This window comes from Chlorocebus sabaeus, chromosome 13, assembly GCF_047675955.1.
Source record: "Chlorocebus sabaeus isolate Y175 chromosome 13, mChlSab1.0.hap1, whole genome shotgun sequence".
NCBI lineage: Eukaryota > Metazoa > Chordata > Mammalia > Primates > Cercopithecidae > Chlorocebus > Chlorocebus sabaeus.
Window position 1 is genome coordinate 68,123,313 of NC_132916.1, and position 26,584 is coordinate 68,149,896.

Consider the following 26,584-nt stretch of genomic DNA (forward strand, 5'->3'; position numbering starts at 1 on the left):
CGGACCAGTGAGCAGCGGCGGCTGGGCCGCGGCAGCAGCAGAAAGCGCAGCTGCTTTGCTCTAGTCCACGCCCCCTTGCCGCTCCGGTGACAGTCTGCGGAAAGCCACGTTTGTGATTTCGGGAGAGCGCAGAGCGGGACGACGGCGCTCTTGCTTGGTCATCTGGGCCAGGTGACGAAGAAACAGTTTCCCGGTGAAGCAGCCCCTCACTCATAGTCAGCGCACACCCCTAGGGCCTAAAGATGCTGAGGTCCGTATGGAATTTTCTGAAACGCCACAAAAAGAAATGCATCTTCCTGGGCACGGTCCTTGGAGGTGGGTGACAACGTTCTTGAAAGGGGGCATTGGGAGAAGGGAGTGGGAGAGGTGACTTTTTCTAAAATAAGAACAGGCCGAGGCGAGCCTAGTCTGGGATCTGTAGAGGGGATTCGATCAACCATGGGATGGAAAGGGAGGTGGCCAACCTCAAGGGTTCTCCCATCTCTGCAGTTGAGAAATGCCTCTGTGCCCTTTGCCCTGTCACCGCCTCTTAACTGTTTCTCACCTATCCTTTTTTCTCACGGACCTTTGGAGAATTCAGTACAGTTTAAGTTTCTGTTACAGGAACTTTTTAAAAAAATTCTGCTTTCCTGTGAGATTCTTCATTTCTCCTTGGCACTCTTGGCACTATGGCTCTCACCCTTCTCAGGAGTTTAATAATAATCTAGGGGAGGTGGTTTAATAATAAATGATAAATAAATAAATAATAATAAACTCTCAGGAGTTTAATAATAATCTAGGGGAGGGAGTTTAATAATAATCTAGGTGGTGGTTAAAGTCGATTTGAATTTTTGAAAACAGCGCAGTTGTCCTGAAGGACTGAAAGATATGGATTAGATAAAGAAAAACAAATCAATATTTTAGCTCTGTTTCTGCCATTTTAGAATACAAACTGTGGCAATAAGAAAAATGCTTGAGGGATGTTGCGCAATCTTCCTCAGGCTCTTCAAGGTTGGGATCATTGTAATCTAACTGACATAGCTGAGTTGCACGGGCCCAGAGGAGATTTAGAAAGAGATAAGGTAAAAATCTTGAGACCCTTTTCCCTCATACAATGCTCATGTGATAATATTCAGGGATTTGAAGGAGGGAATAAAAAGCTTTGTGAATTATATGAAAAGAACATCTAGGAACTTTAAAAGAGGAAATTTGTTGTAACTTGAGTTTTTGAGAAATATTCTTATCACTTATTACGTGCTGTGTTTACAAAAGTACTTAAAGAACAGAGGTTCCCAAAGAATTTGGTTGGCTTTTCTCTTAGTATTAGATTGTATTCTGTTCTCCCCAAACAATTTGAAATTAACAATACATATTAGATTGTATTCTGTTCTCCCCAAACAATTTGAAATTAACAATACTTCTTAGATTGTATTCTGTTCTCCCCAAACAATTTGCAATTAACAATACCTTTAGCATCAATAGTTCAGATTTTGGTGATGCTTCAAAGTTTGAAACAGAGTTCTTGTTGCTGAGCCAAGGATGGTGTTTTGCATGCCTCTTACATCTATCACAGATCAATAATAAGCATGTGTAAATTTTGAACATCTTTGAGAAAGCCTTTATATATAAAAGGTATTTTCTGATATCTTCATTCTCTAGTATCTAATGTATATTTAAATTATCCTAAGACTACCGAGTCCATTTTATTTATAAAAGCTAAAAATAGATGTGTGATTGAAGAAATACAAATAAAGTATTTTTGCCTTTACCGAAGGAAGGAAAATTATCTCTTTAACAATCTCCGAAGGCATACTCCTTCAGCTTATGGAACAACCTTGTGGTAAATTAGAAATAATCACAGGGGAAGCAAAAGAGTATACTTAAAAGAAATTTATAATTTTAAAAAAAAAGTCTAACAAGAGCCTTATAGTTACAGAATAAGAGGAATGCAAAAAAAGTTCAGATGGACAGAAAGAGAAAATAATCCTAGTGTTTTATATCAATAAAGGAGTCAGTCTGAAAAGAAAGGAAGAGTAGATGACCATGGTTGGCATTTGTTTGAGCCTCGTATTCTTTCTGCTTCAGGCAGAAAGTTCTACAGTATGTTAGATTTTAATTAATCTGACTTAAGAAATATTTATCAAGTACCTGTAGTGCTGAAAGTAGTATGTATGGAAATACAAGATTTATAGATTTTTAATAGTAACAGCTACTATTTATTGGGAGCCCACTTTACACTGGGCATTGTGCTAAGCTCTTCCTATTTAGGCAGAATGACAAGAAGGCAGTTATTATTATCCCCATTCAAAAATGTGGCAACAAGAGCCCTAAGAATTTAAGAAACTTGCCTCAGGTCTCAGAATTAGTGAAGGAAAACTGGAATTCAAACCCAGGTGTGTTGGACCCCAAAGCACATTCTCTTTCCACATTATATCACTGTGCTTCCATGGTCTTTATGGTCTGATAGGAAGGAAAAGCAAGTGTACATGTAATTAAGATACAGAAAAACAAGAGAGGTGAAAAAATACTGTACAGATCACACTGGGAGGTAGCATATACAGTTGTGAAAAATCAGGAAGAACTTCATGGAAAAAGAGACACATTTTGACAGGCTCGAAAGCTGGACAGTATATCAACAGGCATGCTTAGAGAAGTTTGGCCATTCAGTAGTGGGGGAAATAAGTAAGTAAAACCTTGAGTAGCAGGCCTTCTTAAGTAACAATTTCTGTTTCCTTGAATTTTAGATGGGTAACTAATTGGTTTACACCAGTTTGTATAATTTGACCAGTTTTGGGTGTTTGGGTGTGTTCGGTTTTTGTTTTTGTTTTTGTTTTTTTTTTCAGACAGGGTCTTGCTCTTTACCCAAGCTAAAATACAATGGTGTGATCATAGCTCACTACAGCCTTGATTTCTCCTTTGCTAGCTTTACAATGTAAGGCAAGTAGAAAGGCTTCCTTATGAAGATTTACCTGACATCTTCACACTTTCCTCACTCATGTGATCCTCTCACCTCAGCCCCCCAAGTAGCTAGGACTACAGGTGTGCACCATCAGGCTTGGCTAATTTTTAATTATTTTGTAGAGATGGGGGTCTCACTACATTGCTCAGACTGGTCTTGAACTCCAGGCTTCAAGCAGTCGTCCTGCCTCAGCCTCCTAAAGCACTGGAATTACAGGCCTGAGCCACTGAGCCTGGCATAATTTGACCAGTTTGTGAAAAGGCTAGAGAATTGACTCCCAAACTTTTTGGTCTAAGGTCTCCTTTTTACTCTGAAAAATTAAGGACCCTCAAAAGCTTTCTAAATTTTATATGTATTAATAGTTATGATATTCAAAATGAAAATGAAAATTTAAATATTAATTCATTTTTAAAAAACCTATTACATATTAACATAAATAACATTTTCAAAAAATTAGTGAGTGTCATTGTTTTACATTTTGAAAATCTTTTTAATGTTTGACTTAATTGAAAGCTAGATTCTCATCTTTCTATATTCTGTCAGTTGTGATATCACACAGCATGTAACCTCTGAATTACTCCACTGTATACTCATGAGAGAGTATGAGTATGAGAGAGAATGAGAATGAAAAAGTAAAATAACATTTTAGTATTATTACAAAAACAGTTTTGATTTTATAAACCACCTGAAATGGTCTTAAAGACCCCAGGGGTGCCCATGCCACACTTTGAGAACCATTGCACTGGAAAAAGTTTTGGAGAACAAAGAGCAACCAGATTCATATTTATTGACTTGCTGGTTTCTAAAAAACTCAGAATATTGACTTGGATTTATACCTTAAATCCTGTAATCTCTGGCCTCTTCACATTTTTTATTCGTTTATTCATTCATTCATTCTGTCATTGAACAAACATTTGAATGAGAGTAAGTGTCTGTTCTCACTGTACTTTACTCTGGAAATACAAAGGAATAAGACAGATCCTGACTTTGAACTCATGGTACAGAAATGGAAATAAACAAAAGTAGTATGATAGTATAGTATGAAAATAGAGCAGGGTCTTGTGGGAGCATAGAGGAGAAGAAAGTGTGAAGATGTCAGGCAAAGCTTCATAAGGAAGAATTTCTACTTAAGTTTTAAAACTAGCAAAGGAGAAAGGACACAGCAAGAAAAAGAGCTATTCAAAAGGTTCAGCAACATTGCTTTTATGAATGAAACTATATTTCACTATGGCTGTGCAAATGAGAAGTGGCAAAAGATTAACTTGGAAAAGCAACTAGAGTACAGATTGTTAAGGGCCTTATGAAGCCATTCTACATAATTTGGATATTATCCTTTGTATTGGTGCTTCCTGGAGTTTAGTATGGATTAAAAAAATCACTTAAGGAGTTTAATAAAACGTAGGATCCTTTATTCCAGATTCTGATTCTTTAGGTTTAGAATGCAGTTCAAGAATTCCTTAATTCAGCAAATATTTATTGAATTCTGACTGAATCCCAGTCAGAGTTTATGTACTGGGGGTGCAGCATCATGCAAAATAAGACATTTGGGGGTATTTTCAAGGAGTGTCCTTTAAGGCTACATTTTAAATTGTTCCAAGTAATTCTGATATGAGTGGAACAGGGAAACCACATTAAGAAATGATGGCAAGATGCTGAAGGATTCTAAAAGCATGAGTGATATAATCAGATTTATGTTTTTAAAAAATCACTTTGCATGTATAAGATGGGCTAAACAGGTGTGTGACCAGAAACTGAAGAGTTAGGGAACTATTGAAGCAGTTCAAGAGCATTAATTTTTAGGGTCTAAGTGAAGACACTGATAAAGAAGTTGTAGATAATTGGCAAGATTTAGAAAATATGTCTGAAATAGAATCAGAATACTGTAGTAGGATTTGGTGATCTGTTGGATTGGGAACAATGTTAATAGGTTATTTTCAAACTCTTTTTGAAATTATTCACCTTGTGAAATAGTTGCATTGTAGGGATTTTCATCCAGAAAGAGAATACTACGAGGTGGTTTTAAAACAACTGACTTGTGGAAAGACTAGAAGTCTTATTTTACTAGTAATGTTATTAAAGGAAAACTCAAAGCATTTGACATTTATTTTTTAAGGTATTTAGTAAATATTTTCATTGTTAATACGTAAAATCATAGCTACAAAAGAAACATTAAAGCTCATATAATCCCAGTCTTTCATTTTATGAATGAAGAAATTTAGACACAGAGGGAGGAAGGGACTTTCTCAAAAGTCACCTAACTATTTGATACCAGAGCCGTCAATATCTCCTGTTTTCCAGGCTAGACTGCCAGTCAAGTATGTAGATAGTCATGAGCTCCATGTTTTAGCTAATGAATTACCTGTCCTCATTCTTATTTTTCTAGGGGGACAAATCTGACAAAATCAGAATTTACGAGCCTAGGTGAATTAGACCTTGTATAAGAACTTAGTTCAGTGCTAAACTCAAGAAAAATAATGGATTGTGTGATTGTAGCCTCATTTCAAAGTACCACAAAATGGGTGGCTTAAGCAACCGAAATTTATTATCTTACAATCCTGAAGTTTAGAAGTCTAAGATCAGGATTGGTTCCTTCTGTAGAGTATAAGGGAAAGATCTGTTCTAACCCTCTCACCATGACTCATGGATGGTCATCTCCTCTGTTTTTGCTTCATCTTCCCTCTGCAATTGTTGATGTCCAAGTTTCCTTTTATAAGGACAACAGTCTTGTTGAATTAGGACCCATCCTAATGACCTCATTTTAACTTGATTACCACTGTAAAGATTCTATTTCCAAATAAGGTCACATTCTGACGTGTTGGAGCTTCAACATATGAATTTGGGGGTTAACACAATTCAACCCATAACAATTCATTTTCTTTTTTAGTTTAGTTAGAATATCAAAGTGTGGCTAACTAACCACTCTATAATGTTCACGTTCTCATTTCACATTCAGGAAAATTTCACACAGGAAAACTGACTTCCCCTCATATATAGACCAAAATGTACACACTTATATCATACTGCCTATGCTGAAATGTATTAAATAACAGTTCCTAAAAAAAATTATCAGATTTGTTGAGACTCTGATTAAAGCAGTGGACCTTCTCCCCAGAAAAACACACCAATCAAATTTACTATTATTGAAGAAAAAAATTCTTACCTGTGGAAAAAGTGTCATCTTAGTGTTTGATTTTACAGTATAATTTGAGATATAATCATTTTACATGTAACTTTCAGTAAGCTGTTGTGCAGATAAGATACAAACAATTCCTTCAGATCTATTATGTCAGAGTTGCCTGTCATAGAGTAACTTTGTGAAATATAAGTCAATTTCCTTTGTTGGTATTGTCGCACTATCATCAGTTTCTTTAGAATGGAGTACAGGAAAGGTAGCCATGAAGGCACTTAATATGAACTCTCATTTCTTCTTTAAGCTTGGTTATAATACATTAATTTGCATATAAATATAGCAACAACAATCATACTGTAGTTCTAATTGTTTTTAGCACATACCCTTTTACTGAACTACTATTTTTAAGAATATGTAATATCTTATCAGTTCACCTATAACACCTGTATTAGTGAAAATAAATTCAGGATATGTATCTGCTTTGCAGTTCACTTTCTACCTGTGACAAACCAAATCTAATTACTTAGGTCATGCACAATTCTTAGGTTATTTTTAGTAGATACTGGAGGTCACAGGCAGTGGGAGGTAAGTGAGCATTACTTAATTCCTTACAACCTTGCTCTCAGGTTATAATGAAACCAAGTTCTGGCACATTTAAAAACATCTACTGGCAAACAGAGATGAAAAGTTAACACAACCTGTTCTGTAAGCTTGTTGAAGTCCCAGTGTTCTGTCCTTGTTTCATGCTACCACAGAACTGCTTATACAAGATCTACCTGAAGAAAATGCAACAGTATTCTAGCTGTAGGATTCTGTTGGCTACCTGGTTAACTCACTTGACTAAGAATCCTTTGAACTAGCAACTAAGGATCTCAGGTAAAGGTGAAGGACTTGCTGGATTCATATATTCTGGTTCATATGAATATGACTAAACTGTTTTAGCTAGTCCAGTATCTTGAAAACCATTAATTTAATCTATGAAAATCCATTCCTGATACTCATTATGCTAATTAAAAGATATTTGGTGCTGATCAGTGATAAAAGCTAGTTGAAGAGCTTAACTTGGAATGTGGCTTTTGATCAAGTGTGGCTAACTAACCACTCTGGAATGTTCACATTCCCAGCTAGGAAAACTGACTGCCCCTCAGATATAGACCAAAATGTACACATTTATATCATACTGCCTATGCTGAAATCTGTTAAATTACAGGCCGCATGACACTACCTATATTCTTATCCCGTGGTGTTACAATTTAGGAGTTTCTGTACCCTCTTTCCTCTTTTTTTCCAATCAAGTTACTAATTTTTAGGTGAGTTATATTTCCTGTCCTTATCTCAAAGAGATTTTTCTAACACATGGATGGATAAAGAGACTTCTATCTGACTAACTACCTTTCTTTCATTGTTCCTTTTAAAAATTTTCTTATATTTTTAAAATGTATTTTGTGTTAATTGAAAATATAGAGGACAAAATGACCTATTATCCCACCATTCAGCAATGATCATTGCTTATTATATTTTAGAAATTAAAACTCACCTATTTTTTGTATGTGTTTCCGTCAAAAAAAAGTAAAAACTTCTGGGATCTTATTTTATCACCTAACAATGTAACGTGGATATTTCCTTGAGTCATTATTTATTTAGCAATGTGGTTTTTAATACCTGCATAAGATTTCATTGTATGACTAGACTATCATTTATTTAAACAATTCTCCATTGCTGGACATTTAGAATATCTCTAGTCTACTAGTAAAGGCACTGCCAGACTTTTTAGATTTAATTCCTTTCCCTTCTTCAAACCTAGTCCTTATGTGCCCATCATTTCCTCTGTCATTGACTGTAAAAATGCTTTGGGCCAGTCTTACACAATTCTTTATTTAGGTTTTAAAATGTTGTAATTTTAGGTATCCACTAATGTAAAACTTATAATTGGATAAAGTAGGTTAAAAATACTGTGTAGAATTTTTGGTACTCTAATTAATATAGTACTTTTTTAAATGATTGTAGGAGTATATATTCTGGGGAAATATGGGCAGAAGAAAATCAGAGAAATACAGGAAAGGGAGGCTGCAGAATACATTGCCCAAGCGCGACGACAGTATCATTTTGAAAGTAACCAGAGGACTTGCAATATGACAGGTAAGACAGAGAAATATTTATACAAGGGTAAAGTTGTTTGATGATTTGTATTAATTTGCATATCACCAGGATCAAATTTAGAGGAAAAGGCAAAGAAAGGATGATAAATCTAGCAAGTATTTGAATGATTTAACTGTATTACATCATTTTAATATGAATTTAAAAAATCAGTTTGTTATGCCCAGACCGTTTGTTCCCCAAAGAAGACCACCAGAGTCCAATGTCAAAGCCAAGCGGCAAGGATCTTTATTACAAGTTCGAACCTGGTCCCTCCATTCTACAGCATACAAGAGAGGGCCCCGAACAATGCGAGCGTTTGCTTTTTATAGCCCGAAAGTTACAGGGGAACAAAGAAATTCTTTTGGCTCCTGCGCTTTCAGTGGAACCTTGAACGGCTGTCTCCTTATCGGAGGCTTTCCAGGTGGTGTTTATACTGGGCTCAGGGAGTTTGAGAGATATATGGCGATATGTGGTGGGATGGGAGGATGGAATGTGTTTGTACTAGGTTCAGGGAGTCTTGAGCCCGGGGCTAGAGGAATGCGCCCAGCTCCTTTTAAGTTCATTCATTTTATTTAGCAAATACTAAATTCATTTAGCAAATGCTTGTATCCAGGCCTGGGGAAGCAGGAAGTGAGCAACAACAACAAAAAGCCCCTGACGTTTGGAGTTTATATTCTAGGGAGAGGAAAAGATGATAAACAACAAATAAGTAACTTTAGGCAGTGATGGCTGCCAGGTGGAACATAAAGCCATGTGAGGACTGAGAAGTTCTGTAAGACAGGGGATCAGTACAGTCAGGTTTCTTTGAGGTAACATTTGAGCAGAAACCAAATGTTACAATGGAGGGAGCCATGCAAAATGCTTGAGGCGGGAACAAGCTTGGTATTTTCAGGACACAGCAAAAAGGCCATGTAGCTAGAGCAGAATGAAAATGGCAGTGATAGGAAAAAGGCTGCAGAAGTAGGCTTGATCCCACTGGGCATGTGGGCCATAGGAAAGAGTCATTACGTTTATTAAATTTACAGTAGGCAACAATAGACCTGTGAGTCAGCTCCAGTAGTATACACTCAGGCGATGTTAATTAATGGCAATAATTTAACCTCCACAGCTAGAAACATAGTCCTGGGTGAATGCATCACAAAATCAACCTGCGCATGTAGTGTCTTCTAACTGGCATAACTGTTGAAGAACTAGTTCTCAAATCCATGCAAAGCCTGTTTTTCTTTTTTATTGTTTAAGGCTTATTCATTTCTCTAACATTCTTTCAAGAACAATTAATTTAGAAAGAATTTGTAAAGGTACATTCTCCTTATTTAATTTTAAAAGTAGAAATTTTTTAGCATTAAAGGCCTCTATTATTAGTTTACTTACCTCATTTTACTTGAGGCTGAGACTAAGAAGGGTAAGAGACACATTCAAAATTACAACTAGAGTATGATTTTTAGTATTTGAAGTAGTAATACTCAGAAAAATACCTTCATTCTGCAAAGCAAATAGTAATCATAAATACTATACATAACAATTCTGAGAGTAAAATGAATATTATAAAAGCCACTTCAAAAATGTTTTATGAGGCCATGATGAGGTAATGCCTATAAAGTGCTTGATGTATAATAAATACTCGGTAAATAATAACTTCTTAAAAATTATGAAATTATTTAAATTGACATTCACCCTTCAATGTATTGGCACTGCCTAGGACATTTTAATGAATTTTTAGAGAATGGTCCATTTCTGGTTATTATTTGAATTTTCAAAAAATAGTAAAATGGGCCAGGCGCAGTGGCTCATGCCTGTAATCCAAGCACTTTGGGAGGCCGAGGCTGGTGGATCACCTGAGGTTAGGAATTTGAGACCAGCCTGACCAACATGGAGAAACCCCATCTCCACTAAAAAGACAAAATTAGCCGGGCATAGTGGCGCATGCCTGTAATCCCAGCTACTTGGGAGGCCGAGGCAGGAGAATTGCTTGAACCCGCTAGGTGGAAGTTGTGGTGAGCCAAGATCATGCCATTGCACTCCAGCCTGGGCAACAAGAGTGAGAAACTCCATCTCAAAAAGAAAAGTAAAATGTAGCTGCTGGGGTCTTAAAATACATCTCAGTTTGACATGGACCCTTGTGTCCATTTGGGTCCCCTGGGAAGCAGATGCTAGGATGGGATTAGATGTCCCAGAGGTCTACTAGTAGAAATGCCTGTAAAGAATAAAGAGTAAGGGAGGCAGAAGAAGGCAGGTGAAGCGTTTGGGCCACAGTGCAGGTCTGACGCTTGTGCAGGGAAGAAGACAAGGAAGGAAGAAAGATTAGGCAAGAAGAGTCTCAGACTACAGCACAGTTCTAAGAAAGTGTTGGGAGACCAATGAGGAGTCTGCAAGCCACAGTTTCTGGTAGAGGACACCTGCAGAAATGGGCCTGCTTTAGTGTCCCCGTCCAAGCACTGTCATTGGCTGGGAGCAGTGCAAACATGGTAATGGATCCAGAGGAGTGGCAGCTGGGGTTGTCAATTAACTATGCTCCTCCAACAAAAGATAGGGGTCACACATTTCCATGACGCAACCCTAAGATGAACAAATAGCTGACTATAGGCAATTAAAAGTAAAATATTTGATCTCTACGAGCCAAAATATAGGTTCAATGAAAACTTTCCAAATTAGCTTTCTGCATGTTCTGCATTTTTTTGTACAATGCATAACATGAACATTGATAATGGGGTTACAAATAATATGATCAAATTTCTATTCTTTTGGATAAGACATAATTGATATACTAGAAAAAAATGAGTGCTTTGGGGTAAATATAACTAGTTTTCTTACCTAAGAAGTTTTTGCTTTTAGAATGCGATGTTCATAGCCAGGTGTGGTGGCTCACACCTGTAATCCCAGCACTTTGGGAGGCCAAGGTGGGAGGAATGCTTGAGCCCAGAAGTTCAAGACAAGCTTGGGCAACATAGTGAGACCTCATCTGTACCAAAAATTTTAAAAATTAACTGGACATGGAGGCCCACGCCTGTAGTCCTTGCTACTCGGGAGTCTGAGGCAGGAGGATTGCTTGAGCCCAGGAGGTCAAGGCTGCAGTGAGCCATGATTGCACCACTGCACTCCAGCCTGGGTGACAGTGTGAGATTCTGTCTCAAAAAAAAAAAAAGAAGGAACGTGGTAGTCGTCATATTTTTTCATTTTGTTATCATTACTTATTTAGGATTTAGAAACTCATTTTACATTTTTATGTGTGTATTTCTCCATTTCTTTTTTTTCTCTGATCCCATGACAGATTCTTATTCTCCTACATTTCTTATTCCACATGTAGAGCCACAAATAAACTCCTAAAAATCACATGAAGTTGTTTTCCCATAGATTGCTAGTCTCATTTCATCTTCACATTATTCCTGGGAGTAACAAACAATAAACAGCAGCCACTGACAAAACTAAAACTCAGCAACTCTTAGTTTCTAACCTAGTGTACTTTTATCTATGTTATAATAAATGTTTATTGCTTTGTAGTATTACAAACAGTAAATATTTACAATAAACAGTAACAAATAATACCCACTGACAAACTAAAACTCAGCAACTCTTAGTTCCTAACCCAGTATGCTTTTGTCTAGGTTATAATAAATGTTTGTTGCCTTGTATTATTTAATAAATAAACTTTTTTAAAAATTAGAAGTGAAAAATGAAGCAAAAGGTATAGCTGAATATAAAAATGTTTTTGATCATTGCCATTATATCAGAAGTAAACACATTGTAAAAAATTTGAAGAGTATGGAAAAGAAAAAAAGGAATTGTTCATAATCCGTAGCTCAAAGACCACCACTGTTAAAATCTGAGAATAATTCTTTCTATTCTTTCTTCTGTGTGTACGTGTTTGTGTTGCTGTGATTGTAATGTTTATATAATTTTGTTAAATTACATTAGCAGATAAATGATTTGTTAGGATATAATAGTTTTATAATAATAATAATAATTTGAATTGTCTAGCCCTGACTTTCCTTTCTGACTCTTTCTAGTTGCTAGCCCTATCATATAGCCTAAAACAATGTGTATTTCTTAGTGAGGGCAGTCATATCACTTGTGACCTTTTTTATTTTATTTTTTGTATTACAGTGCTGTCCATGCTTCCAACACTGAGAGAGGCCTTAATGCAGCAACTGAATTCCGAGAGTCTCACAGCTCTGCTAAAAAACAGGTAAATGCAAGTTACAGCATTTTCTGTTCATGCACTGCACTTAAAGTTTATAGAATGAACTGATATCCTTTTCAAATATCTTTGTTATTTTTCTGTCTAATTAAAGCTTATATAGGCTCAGTAAGAAAAATATTAACTATATCATTTAATCCATATTTAATTTTGTCTATGCTCTACTTTTTTGCACAAAGCATTCAAGGCAATGATATTTTTATGTATTGTTTTTCATATAAATAGACCTTATAGCACTTCAAAATTGTTCATAAATTTAATTATTGGAGTGCTTGTGAAATGTGTTCCTGAACCAGATGCTGTGAAACTAACAAAGTTATGTTAAATATCGTGCTTCTGAAAGAGCTTACAGTGTAACAAAGCATGTGAACATACATTTTAAATGAGGTATACAGGACTTATATTTTAAATTGCTAACAAAATGAAATACAAACGTAACATGAGCATACAATACTAATAATTGACATTGCCATGGCAGTTTGCTGTTTCCAAAAGCACTTTCCCATATGTAACCTTGTATACTGCATGTTGCATGTGTTGGGTTATTGTAATTCAGTATGATACTGTATTAGTTTGAGAAGACTTCCAGCAGGAAATGTGTTCTTATTTTAATGACAATGATGGGAGAGTGGGCAGGGAAATGATTTCACTAAATAAATGTTAATTATTATAGCCTTCCTAAAATAATCACTTGCCTTTAATCACCCTCTAAATAGCCAAGGGAATAGTAGTTCTGTTTCTAAACTGTCTCACTGTGCTAGCCCTGGTGCTACGTACCTTTTGTATATGCTCCCACTTAATTTACACAAATATCCCTGTGAGGCAGTTACTATTATTCATTTTGCAATAGGAATTGAGTGCTCAGACAGGCTACATAACAAGTGGGGAATTTTATTTAAAACACTTACTATAGTTAGAGAATACTTCCCAAAATAACAATGGATTTGTGTACTTGAGATTTCTTATATCTGATTAAAACAGAATGCTAGTAATGAGGGGTTTTCTGTTTTAAATTTCTTCATTCTTAGAGGTAGACAGACCTTCCTTCCTTCTTATAGATACAAGGTTTAGCTTATAAATTAGTTCATACAGTTTTATGAAGAAACATATAAGCAGATTGCTTTTGATCAAATAAATTGTTACGTTTGTATGTACATAGGTAGGAATGAAAAGAAGTAGATTTTAATTTCCTTACATTTTGTCATGATGAGAAGGCAAGGCAAATTAAATCAGTGAATAGCATTTTTGTAAAAGCAACATAATACAGGTAAAATAATCATGATGGCATTCTTCCTTCTTGGTGAATCTGTTTCCTGCAAGGCCCTATGTTCCATGTGCTTTAAAAGGGGATTTAATAATTAAGATAAAGTCTCTTTAAGACCTTTTCATCCAAAGGAGGAAGTAGACTAAATAAATTATCATAGTTCCAGACATACTAAGTGCAATGACAAAAAGTAAAAGGAAAATATAGGAGTATCAAAAAAACCAAGGGATTAATTTTGATGGATAATCCTGGACAGCTTTAAAGAAAAGATGTAATTCTCTTTTTCTTTGTTGGTACACAGGAGGAGAATTTCTTAAATTCTGGAGAATTTAAGATGGGCCACAGTTGTCCTCATTCACAGTTTCGTCTTTAAATATCTCAATGTTACTTTTTCTTGGCTTTCTTTTGATTTGAAATTACTATTTGTAATTTGGTGGGGGGAGAAGGGTAATATCCATTTGAAAAATATTTGCATAAATAAGGGCTTGATCCCTTACAAAGTGTGATTAAATAAGGCCTCCAATCTTACGACTGCTTTTATATTAGTTTTATATGAGACTCTGGTCTCATATAAGCCTGTTGAGCAAGTTTTTTTTTTTTTTTCCTTTAAACTATTTTTGATAATAACTAATCAGAAATAAGTAGATGATTTGATAGTCTTATTCTGCGAACTTCACAATAGCAAATAAACAGTTATCACTGTTTTTGATATTTGGCGCTCTTGTTAGACTGATAATTGGCAATGAAGTTTCAATGCAAAAAAAAAAAAAAATCGTAAACATCCTCCATCATAAGAGAAGTAGAACACTTTGAAAGGATTCGTTTAATTCTCTCTCTTTTTTTTTTTTATTTCTTCATGAAGGCCTAAAGTTTAAGAATTATTATGAATATTTTAGTGACATTAAAGAGTCTGGTTGTATTTAACTTGCAGTTGATTAACATTAGACGAATCATTTGAAAGGAGTATTTGCGTTGAAAGCACTTTTCTCTGTTCTTCTGCATAGATTTGGAATCTTTTATGTAGATTTTGGAGTTTTTTTTAAAAGTTAGTGTCAGTATTTAAAAATCTACTTTTAAGGTCTAATAATGTTCAGTGTAAACATGAAGAAATGTCCTGGGTAACTATAACTGTCTTCTCCCACCAAAATCATCCCAAATAAAATACAGTTTTTTGTTCGTTTGGTTTTGGGTTTTTTTTTAGACAGAGTCTTACTCTGTTGCCCAAGCTGAAGTACAGTGTCACAGTCATGGCTCACTACTAAGCAGTTTCTATATTTAAATTTTCGGAATCACTGTTTTCTTATCTTTTTTCATTTAGAATTTTTATAAGAAGTACTTAGAAATTTTTCTGAGGGAACATTCAAAAAGAGATATGAGTTACTTATGATACATTAAATACCTCACCTTTGAATTGTGGTTGATTCCCAGTTTAATCAGAATACATATGACATTCTGCCATGAGTCTTGAACACTAGATTAGATTAAGGTTGAAGCAGTGTCTTGCATGAGTTACTCAACACATTTTCTTAACCTGTGCCATCTAGGAAAGAGGTAACTGAAACTATACAGTCTGCTCATTGGCAAAGAAAGACAAGAAGCTAGTAGTATCCTTACAATTGTAATAGTAACTCAATTTCTTCTTGCAATGCAAATTTAGGTCTGAAAATAATAGTAAAGAATATGGACTTGTGTTTTTTATATCTATGGTTTTTTTATTTCATGTTTTCTAGTAATTTATTGTATTTAGCAAAAGCACTGGTCTGTGACATTGTAAAGGAAAAGGAAAAAAAAAACTGATCATTCCACTAGTGGTTTGAAAAGCTCTAAACTACCTCCACATATGGTGTACTATCCTTTGGTTAGAAGAGGAAAGTGGCTACCATTTTTATACAGTAGTCCCATCCACTTTATCCAAGGTTTGACTTTCCAAGGTTTCAGTTAGCCATGGTCAACCATGGTCTAAAAATATTTAAAGGAAAATTCCAGAAATAAATAATTTTTAGGCTTTCAGTTGTGTGCCATTGTGAATAACATAATGAAATCTCCCTTTGTCCAGCAGATCCATGCTGTAGATGCTATCTACCTGTTAGTCACTTAGTATCCATCTTGGCCATCAGATTGGATATTGAGGTATCACACTGCTTGTGTTTAAGGAACCCTTATTTTACTTAATAATGGCCCCAAAGTGCCAGAGTAATTATACTGGCATATTACGGTTGTGCTATTTTATTGTGAGTTGTTGTTATTTTTTACTGTGCCTAGTTTATAAATTAAACTTTATCATAGGTACATATGTATAGGATAAAACATAGTATATGTAGGGGGTTGGTACTATCTTCAGTTTCAGGCATCTACTGAGGGTCTTGGAACGTATCCCCCAAGTTGATAAGAAAGGACTACTGTAGTACTGTGGAATGATCTCCACAAGATATATTGCTGTATTTTTTAAAAGGTAAAGAAAAATGTGTATAATATGTTTCACTTATCTAAGGGGGCAGATATAAATGTATATATACGTATTTGCTTATATAAAACAAAACAATGGAAAGTTTAAGCATTTTTTAAATAGTCACCTATGAAGAAGGGAGAAAATTAAGGGGGATAGGAACAGACTTTTTTGAATGCACTGTATTATATAAATTTGATTTGGGAATCATATTAATATTATAAAACTACAGTGCTTAAAAAATAATGTCCAAAACTATATAGTACCATAAATCAAATTAACCTATATATGATTCTAGTTGGTGGTATAATTACAAAGATAGAAACTGTGCTAAATTGCTCTGAAACAGAAATTTGACTGTATATCCTTAGTAGGCCATATACTCTTCACACACAAAGAATTGGAAAAACAGAAACCTTAAACTCTTTTACACTGAGACGGTTGTGAATACAGTGAGGGATGAAGCAAATTAGTAATTATGTTGGTTTCACCTGTTTTTAGTGTGGACAAAAAGAAATACAAATGCAAAATCAATGAGATTAAGCTAAAAACCTTTTGACTAATTTTCTAAATTTTGACTAATTTAGAAATACCAGTATGAATTCATGATGTATATTACCTGTTTGATTATATGCAAAAATAAATAAATAAATAAACAAACAAACATTTATTAGCTTAGTTCACTGGAAAAATCCTAGAAATAATGACCTACCCAGTAGCAATGAACATTCTTAACCAAAGGTTTTGGTCTCTACCATTTCCTGCTATGAGAAAACAGGACCCAGTGAAATTGGTGATTTCAAGTCTGCAGCAAGAATTGAATGAGATGAACCCAGAACAAGTTTTCATGTCAGAAACTGTGGATTCTGTAAAAGACTAATAAAAGATCATATAAATCAAAAGGATTCAGGAGCCAATGTGAATAGTCTTCCAGAAGTGAAAGATGGGCAATTTGAACATTGATAGAGATAATAACTGCAGTGGATTGATACACATGAAATATATGTGCAAATTCATGTGTTTATGATCGTAAAACAAAAAAATACTTCATATTTACCTTTGAAGGATTATAGGACCTACTTCATTATTTCTAAAACAGCAAATTAGAGAAAGAAAGAAACATTTCCTCTGCTTTTCCTATGTGATTTTGTAATGTATCTATACATAGCACTCAAGGAGAAAAAGATTGTAAGAACATATACCAGTGAAAGTGGTTGTTATTGATTACTGGAATTACATTTTTTTTTTTTTTTACTGTATTTCGTGGGTTTGCTTTTCTGCAGTTATGCTGTGTTGCTTTTAATTTTTTGAAATAAATATAGATCTATAAAATTCAGAGTTTTCTATTAGACTATCTAGATTATTATTTTCGTTTTTTTTTTATTTTGTCCTTTAGGCCTTCAAACAAGCTAGAAATATGGGAGGATCTGAAGATAATAAGTAAGCCTGCATATTCTGTGTGACAGCACATCCTTAAAATATTTATAAAGGGAAATGTTTGCATTCTATTAGGATGACTCCTTTACCTGCCTTTTAGAATTTGTTATTAGTTTTAAATAATATACTACAGGTAAAGCAAGTAGATCAATGTCTGGACATAGAAAGCATTCAGTAAATGTTAGTGGTAGTGCTATTGTTATGATGATGATGATGATGATGATGATGATAGGTAAAATTGTCCTAGACTACATATGCCTTTATTAGGTACTGATATCTCTAATGTACTTTAAAGGAAGTTTTTATTCCAATCCAGATCATAGATTTACTTTGATATTTATTGTAAACTTTTGTTAGTGATAAAAAATTGAAACAAAAAGCTAAACCAGGGCCTACATACGTATCTGCTTGTCTCAGAACTGTTATTCCTGTTTTCCCTTCCATTCAGCTAATCCTTGTCAACAGAATGATGCTTAAGCCTTGCCTATTTGAAAACAAATTAAACCTCTCTAGTTGCCTATATTTCCTTTCAGCTTTTATACTTTTTTTTTTTTTTTTTTTTTTTTTAGTGAGACGGAGTCTTGCTCTATCGCCAGACTGAAGTGCAGTGGTACTATCTTGGCTCATTGCAATCTCTGCCTCCCGAGTTCAGGCAATTCTCCTGCCTCAGCCCCCCGAGTAGCTGGGACTACAGGTGTGCGCCACCATGCCCAGCTAATTTTTGCATTTTTAGTAGAGACGGGGTTTTACCGTGTTGGCCTGGATGGTCTCGATCTCTTGACCTTGTGATCCGCCTGCCTCAGCCTCCCAAAGTGCTGGGATTACAGGCGTAAGCCACTGTTCCCGGCCTATTCTTTCTTATAATCCTTATGACCAAGATTTCTACATTCCCCTTCTTCTCTTTTTCACTCCCACTCATGCTTTGATGTACTACAGCCTGGCTTCCACCACTTGTGTCTCCACCCAAGCAGGTCTCTCAAGCGTCAGTAACAACTTCTGTGTTGCCAAATCTACTGGACATTTTCCTCCTGCTAGGACTCTCAGCAGCAGTCAACACTTTCACTCTCTCCTCTTTTTTGAACACCCTGTCCTTGGCTACTGGGAAGCCTGTCTTACCAAGCTTCCCCAGCCTTTCTGTACCTTCCTGTAGTCCTTAAACCCTTAAACAGGCTCATCCTCCTCGAGCTGCTATTGAAGGCTAGAGTTCTTCCACACTCAGCCCTCTTCTCTTACTTGAAAATAGCTCCACTGACAACTGACAACTAAGAGTTCTGAAGCTGCAATTCTTTGTGCTTCCCAGACTTTTCCTTGTTTTCCTTTCTAAGCTAATAATATATACCTCTTTCACCTAATATATTTTATTGGTCATTGTTTCAATTAAGGGATCATACCTAATTTTTATTAAACAACTTGTAAGGAGAGACTGAAATATTTTGAATTGATATATTTTTATATTAGAAACAACTGTAAATACGTTTTTAAAAATCATCTTATGAAAAAATAACCATAGGGATGGTTCATGAGTTTACACATTTGTATTAATCACAGTACCAAATGGTTTTCTTTTCTCTATGAAGGTTTCACAAGAAGTATCGTGGCTGTATACAGTACTTGTATGCTGGTTGTTCTTTTGCGGGTCCAGTTAAACATAATTGGTGGATATATTTACCTGGATAATGCAGCAGTTGGCAAAAATGGCACTGTAAGTTTAATAGACTTAAACAGACATTGTCCTTTCCCTCAAGCGGTTCAAAGTTTAGCTTATTTATCCTGGTAACAATTTCTGTGAAATAAATATGTTTATATTTCATGTGATTATGAACTTTTAGTATTATGAATAATTTTTATACTTTGAAACTAGAATTTTTGGTATGTTAAAAAATATTGTTTTTCCTATCACTTCAGATCTTGAAAAATCTCACCTACAGTTATATTGAAAACATTACTTACCAGTTTAAAACTTGGATAATTTAACTGTATTTCTATTTTGTACAGACAATTCTTGCTCCCCCAGATGTCCAACAGCAATATTTATCAAGTATTCAACACCTCCTTGGAGATGGTAAGATTCTTATTTGTGACTTTTATACTAATTTTAATTCATTTATTTGTATTTTTGAGGAATTTTTAAGCAAGGCTTTTAGGTTTGTTTTTTCTTTAATAGGCCTGACAGAATTGATCACTGTCATTAAACAAGCTGTGCAGAAGATTTTAGGAAGGTAAGGCATTTTTCTTTGACTTTTCTGACTTCCTGATTCTGATGAATGAAAGAAAATTAGAATTGTTCTAGTGAAGCCAGTGACTTGACAAATGGTGATTTGTGAAACTCTTTGCAATCTAATCAGATACCTTCCTGGGATATTGCGTTATGGGATCCATTTTCTTTGTCAGAATCAACCTTTTTATACAGAGGGGAAAGTTTTAATATTTCATTGTTAATTGATTGATTTCATACAATTCAGAAATATCTGGGTCATGAGATAAAAGACCTACTTTAAAATCTGCCTCTGAGGCTTTTTCCTCCCACTTATACTAGTAATATCTATAATTACAGTAGGAATTCTCTTATGAAATCCAGAGAAATACTTTTCTTGGCTCTGTAGTAATGGCCCTTAACTGGTGGCTGATTTCTTAATCCATTCTATTCCAGTCAGCAGGTACAGGTGTGAGCAGAAGAAGCAAGATTTTAGATAGTAGCCTGTTAAGAAACGAGTGTATGTAGGATGTGTTGTATAGTTTCGATTTATCCCAATTCCCTTTTCTCTGTTTCTAGTGTTTCTCTTAAACATTCTTTGTCCCTTTTGGACTTGGAGCAAAAACTAAAAGAAATCAGAAATCTCGTTGAGCAGCATAAGTCTTCTTCTTGGATTAATAAAGATGGATCCAAATCTTTATTATGCCATTATATGATGCCAGATGAAGAAACTCCATTAGCAGTGCAGGTGCTTAATTCATAACCATTTAACCAAGCCAGTTACTCTATACTTTTAAAATTTTACTCTCTCTTGAAATTTTGATTTCTGAGTCTCTTGAAAGGTAAGTGATTGAAAGGTATATATTTCAATAATTGAAGTAAAACCCCGTAGAAAATAAATAGCCATTATGAGCGATTTCTAGTTAGAAGCACTTAACAATTTTAGCTATTTAGTACATTTTTATTATCAGGTATGTGACAGTACATACTGTGATGTATGCTGGGGATGTAAAATGAGTAAGGCATGTTTATTACACCTGGGGAACTGAAGATACAAATTCAATTAGTGGGCTACAGCGTATTTTTGTATCAGATCAAGTAGCAGAACATAGAGCTGAAGGTTGGGGCAAGATTATAAAGAGCTTTGTATGCCAAGATAAGGAGTCTGAACTCCAATTTGTAGACAAAGAAAGGTAGATTTTAACCAGTCCAGTAACACAATCACCTTTGCTTTTTAAAAAAGTTAATGATGAAAGTACAAAAATGGACTGAGGAGGTTATAGTCATCCACTTGAGAAACAACAAGGTCTAATCCAAAAATTATCAACCATAGTGTTGCTAAACCCTGGTGTGTCCTGGATAGTTGTTATATAAGTTATTCATTGATTAAGAATACTAAAAATGCCAGATTGCAGGTTATATGGCTCATTTCCTAAATTACTAGTTTTTCATTTGTCTGCTGGTTTGCACTCATTCTTTGTAATTGGGAGAACAGCTCGCTCTTGACAACTGGAAAAGCCTTAGAACAGAGAGGCCCCCTATGCCATACCTCAGCGTAGAGGACCTGTTAGAACAGAATGCCTTGTTTACATTGCCTGCAGGAGTTCCCATTGCCTGCAGCATTTCCCATTCCCAGAGACCCCAAAGATGAACCTGTTTAGGTGCTGAGAGATCCTATATTCATGAGTAGGCCAAAAAAAAATGTTGCACCCCATTTAAGGAAACCCAGTAACTTGAAAGATAGAGACTAAACTGATCAAACAGAACAGATGGAACAGAATTAATGAAACAGGAGACAGCTTACAAAATAGAATCTCAAGGAGATGCAATAAGAGTGTTAAAAAATCTTTTTAGGACTCTAAAGTAATTTACAGTTTTTAAAATTCAAAACAGGACCAAAAAGAAAACAATTCAAAAGAATAGATGAAGAGAGAAATGATGGACCAGATCTTACTGAACTGAATTAAAACCTCAAAATTAAGGTTGAAAAGACACATAGAGTCTCAGACTAGATTGATGTAAAAAGACACACACACATATCTTGATAAAATCTCTTACTGATGAAGGAAAAAAACATAGGAGGTTGACGGGGAGGATCACTTGAGTCCAGGAGTTCGGGACCAGCCCGGGCAACATTGCGAGATCTTGTCTCTAAAAATTAAAAATTTAGGCCGGGCGCGGTGGCTCAAGCCTGTAATCCCAGCACTTTGGGAGGCCGAGACGGGCGGATCACGAGGTCAGGAGATCGAGACCAACCCGGTGAAACCTCGTCTCTACTAAAAAAATAAAAAAAACTAGCCAGGCGAGATGGCGGGCGCCTGTAGTCCCAGCTACTCGGGAGGCTGAGGCAGGAGAATGGCGTAAACCCAGGAGGCGGAGCTTGCAGTGAGCTGAGATCCGGCCACTGCACTCCAGCCGGGGCCACAGAGCCAGACTCCGTCTCAAAAAAAAAAAAAAAAAATTAAAAATTTAAAAATAAGCCAGATTGGCATAGTGGTGCACAGCTATAGTCCCAGCTACTCAGGAGGCTGAGGAGGGAGGAATTTTTAAGCTCAGGAGTTTGAGTCTGTGGTGTGCTTTGGTTGCACCATTGTACTCCAGACTGGGCAATGCCAGTCTGTCTCTTAAAAAAAAAAAAAATGCTTTGGGAGGCCAAGGCAAGAGGATAACTTGAGGCCAGGAGTTCGAGACCAGCCTGGGAAACATAACAAGACACTACCCCTACAAAAAATAAATGAAAAATTAGCATGGTGGCGTGTGCCTGTAGCCTAACTGCTACTTAGGAAGCTGAGGCAGGAGGATCACTGGAGCCCAGGAGTTCAAGGTTACTTAAGCTATGATCATGCCACTGGACTCCAACCTGGATGACAGAGTGAGACCCTGTCTCAAAAAAATAATAATAATGAAATTCAATTTTAAAAAGAACAAACCCAGACCTCTGCAAACTCAAAACCTATTTCTTCTTTGTCTAACTATGCTAGAAATCTATCCAAGAAGGGCCAGATAAACAAAGATTTTACTAAGTGTAATTTACTTTTACTCATGTCTTAAATTCTACTTATTTGCGCACATAAACCATTACAGGTTTTTTTGGGGGGGAAGGGAGATCTAACTTTTTTTATTGTTGATAGAACATAGACTTTTAGATTTCCTGAACTCTTTATTTTATGAATGTGATTAGTTTCATCATAACCCCATGCTAATGTTTGAAAACCTGAAGTGTGACATTTTAATTCTATAGGCCTGTGGACTTTCTCCTCGAGACATTACCACTATTAAACTTCTCAATGAAACTAGAGACATGTTGGAAAGGTATGTATACTTCATGTAACAGGAAAAATATGTGTGTAAGTTGAATGTACTTGAGACCATTTTTTAGTTTTTCTTGAACAATATAGTCAGTATAATATGATATTAAAATTAAATTTTTGACTCTGTTCTCCAGCCTTTAGATAGGATTTCCTACTCAAACTGGAGGGAAGCAGGGATTTCTTAGGGTAACTCAGCTACTAACTCTACTATCTGAATTTATCGAGTTCCAGTCTTTTGTTTTTCTACAGTAGGAATGTCCACTTTTTTCTTATTCAGATTTTCGCCACATCATTTCATGAAGCTCTGGAGAAGGTCATCAGTGGTCTTTTGCCATATCATTGTATAAATGAATGAATTACAATGCATCTGTAATGTTCATCTTACTTGACCTTTCTCTGATACTTGACACTGCCTTTCTTGAAATTCTTTGCTCACATGACTTTCATGACAGTATAATCTGTATTTTTCTCCTACCTCTCAGATCATTTCTTAGATTTTTCTATCTCTGTCTTTCCTTTAAATATCAGTGTTTCCAACCTGGTGCAGTGACTCATGCCTGTAATCCCAGCACTTTGGGTGGCCAAGGTGGGTAGATTGCTTGGGCCTGGGAGTTCAAGACCAGCCTGGGTAACATAGCAGAAACCCCATCTTAGACAAAAGAAAAAAAAATTAGCCAGGCATCGTGGTGCACACGTGTGGTTCCAGTTAACTCAGGAGGCTTAGGTAGAAGGATCACCTGAGCTCTGGCAGGTTGAGGCTATGGTGAGCCGTAATTATGCCACTGTACTCCAGCCTGGGCAACAGAGTAAGATCCTGTCTCAAACAAACAAAACAAAAAAAGCCATCAATGTTTCCCAGGTATTTGTTCTTACTTCATTGGCAACTGCCTCCCAGGCAATGATTTATACTCCCATTACTTTACTATGCTAGCAGTTATAGGCAAATGTATTGCCCTAGTCCTCCACCCTCAGGAGCTTGTTTGGATTGAAATTTCTACATTTCATAGATAGAAATAATTTGTTCATTCAGTTAATTCATTTATTTCATTGAATTATTCATTAACTATGTATTGACTGTCTGTGGTATATTAGGTACTATTCTAAATGCTAGGTCTTCATCCCTATTGGAATTTGTATGTTAGTGGGAGAGAAAAATAATAAACTAATAAATCTGATATAATGTCAAGTATGTAAAACTTTATTGATGAAACACAAAGCAGGTTAAGGGGTTAGAGAGTGACCAGGGATGCTGTTTGTATTAGGTTTATCAGAAAAGGCCTCTTTGAGGAGATGCCATTTGAGCAGAGACCTGAATATATACTGTGGAAGTTAACCTTATAACCCAGAAGAATACAGTTCAAGGCAGAAGAACAGTTGCAGTGATCCTAATGCTTGGCCTGTTCAAGGAATAGCAAGGAGGCCATTGTTGGCTGGAGCACAGTGAATGAGAAAAGCAATAGGGAAGGGAGATTGGAGACATAGATGGAAACTCCGGAGTATGTTGAACCTTGTAATCCATGATAAGAAATTTGTTTTTTGTTCTTGATGTATGGGAAGCCATTGGAGAATTTTAAGCAGGGCAATGACATCATCTGTGTTTATAAAAGACCTCATTTCTCTATGGTAAGTTGACTATAAAGACATAAGAATAGAAGGAGGGAACCAGTTTCAAGAGTTGAAGGATTCTAATCAAGAAACAGTTGTAGTTAGGACTGGATGGTAGCATTGGTGGCAATAACAAGAGGCTAAATAATAGATTTATTTTTTAGATTGAACCACTAGTACTTGCGGAATTATTTGGTGTGGGTTATGAAAGAGGAGACAAGGATAACTCGTAGGTATTGGGGCTGAGCATTTGAGGAAATAGGAGTTGCTATTTACATTTTGGCAGTGTTAAGCATATCCAAGTGGTTATATGCCTGTTGGCAATTGAATATGCAAGTCTGGAATTAAAGAGTTAGTTTACAAATACAACATTGGGGGTTGCTAGACCAGCTTGGTCGGGGAGACCCTAACCCAGCGGCGCTAGAGGAATTAAAGACACACACACAGAAATATAGAGGTGCCTGAAGTGGGAAATCAGGGATCTCACAGCCTTCAGAGCTGAGAGCCCTGAACAGAGATTTACCCACATATTTATTAAGAGCAAACCAGTCATTAGCATTGTTTCTATGGATATTAAATTAACTAAAAGTATCCCTTATGGGAAACGAAGGGATGGGCCGAATTAAAGGAATAGGTTGGGCTAGTTAACTGCAGCAGGAACACGCCCTTAAGGCACAGATCGGTCATGCTGTTGTTTGTGGCTTAAGAATGCCTTTAAGCGGTTTTCCGCCCTGGGCGGGCCAGGTGTTCCTTGCCCTCATTCCCATAAACCCACAACCTCCCAGCTCAGGTGTTAGGGCCGTTATGAACATGTTACAGTGCTGCAGAGATTTTGTTTATGGCGCCAGTTTATGGCCAGATTTTGCGGGGGGGAGGGGGGGCGGCTTGCTCCCAGCAGGGAGTAATCACTTTGCATATGGTATTTAAAGTAATGGGGATAGGAACAGATAGAGACTAGAAGACAACTGAGTCATAGAGCACTCCAACATTTAGAGTTTGGGATGGGGGAAGAGCCAGCAAAGGAGACTGAGCAGGAGCTGCCAGCGAAAGAAAAGAAACACCAAAATAATGAGGTATTTTGGAAGACAATTGACAAAATGTTTTAAGGAGACTGATTAATTGGGTCTAATGCTCCTGAAAGGCCAAAGGAGGTAAAGACAGAGAAATAACATTAGATGGAGTTGTTGAGCCAGCGAAAGAAAAGAAACACCAAAATAATGAGGTATTTTGGAAGACAATTGAAGAAATGTTTTAAGGAGACTGATTAATTGGGTCTAATGATCCTGAAAGGCCAAAGGAGATAAAGACAGAGAAATAACATTAGATGGAGTTGTTAAGTGATCTTGTTGAGAAGTTTCAGAGGAGCAGTGGTGGAGATAAGCTAATTCAAAAGAATTAGAGTTTAGCAGAGACCAAGCACAGACAACTGTTTCAACATTTTGCTTTGAGAGATTCTGAGAAATAGAACAGCATTTAAGGGGAATATGGGAGCCAGGAGATTTTGACTTTAACATTTTTTTATATACACCTTTCTACTAAACTCCATGAGATGACTAATTTTTGTCTGTTTAGTTCACCAATGTATGTTCAGCTCTTAGAACAGTGCCTTGCATGTAGTAGATGCTCAGTAAGTATTTACTGAATTGATAGGAGAGGGAGAAATTGATGTAGGAAAGCAGGGTAATTTTAAGAACAAAGAACTTCGAATAGGGGAAAGGAATGAGATTCAATACACAGTAAAATAGTTTAGGAGTCAGGTAGGGACGACTGAGGATAGGTCAGATGCATGTAAGTGGGTAGATGGGTGGGACAAGTATGTAGAAGTTCTCTTTGCTTCTGTTTTTATGTGTGTGAAATGGGAAGCAAGCTTACCTATTTCTCATTTCTTTCACTGGCCTAAATGCATTCAATTCATTAGGAAGAAT

General features: G+C 36.1%; 1 protein-coding gene across 1 annotated transcript in view; it reads left to right on the forward strand.

Annotated features, from left to right (window-relative positions):
- The first annotated feature begins 5 nt into the window (after nucleotides 1–5).
- Nucleotides 6–26,584, forward strand: part of PEX3 (peroxisomal biogenesis factor 3) — a 38,877-nt gene continuing 12,298 nt past the window's right edge. The window contains exons 1-9 of the mRNA XM_008006811.3: nucleotides 6–315; nucleotides 8,076–8,207; nucleotides 12,309–12,390; nucleotides 17,509–17,552; nucleotides 19,127–19,251; nucleotides 19,545–19,611; nucleotides 19,714–19,768; nucleotides 20,323–20,491; nucleotides 22,985–23,055. Coding sequence (XP_008005002.1) covers nucleotides 243–315; nucleotides 8,076–8,207; nucleotides 12,309–12,390; nucleotides 17,509–17,552; nucleotides 19,127–19,251; nucleotides 19,545–19,611; nucleotides 19,714–19,768; nucleotides 20,323–20,491; nucleotides 22,985–23,055 — 818 coding nt within the window. The 5' untranslated portion in view covers nucleotides 6–242. The remainder of the gene's footprint in view (nucleotides 316–8,075; nucleotides 8,208–12,308; nucleotides 12,391–17,508; nucleotides 17,553–19,126; nucleotides 19,252–19,544; nucleotides 19,612–19,713; nucleotides 19,769–20,322; nucleotides 20,492–22,984; nucleotides 23,056–26,584) is intronic.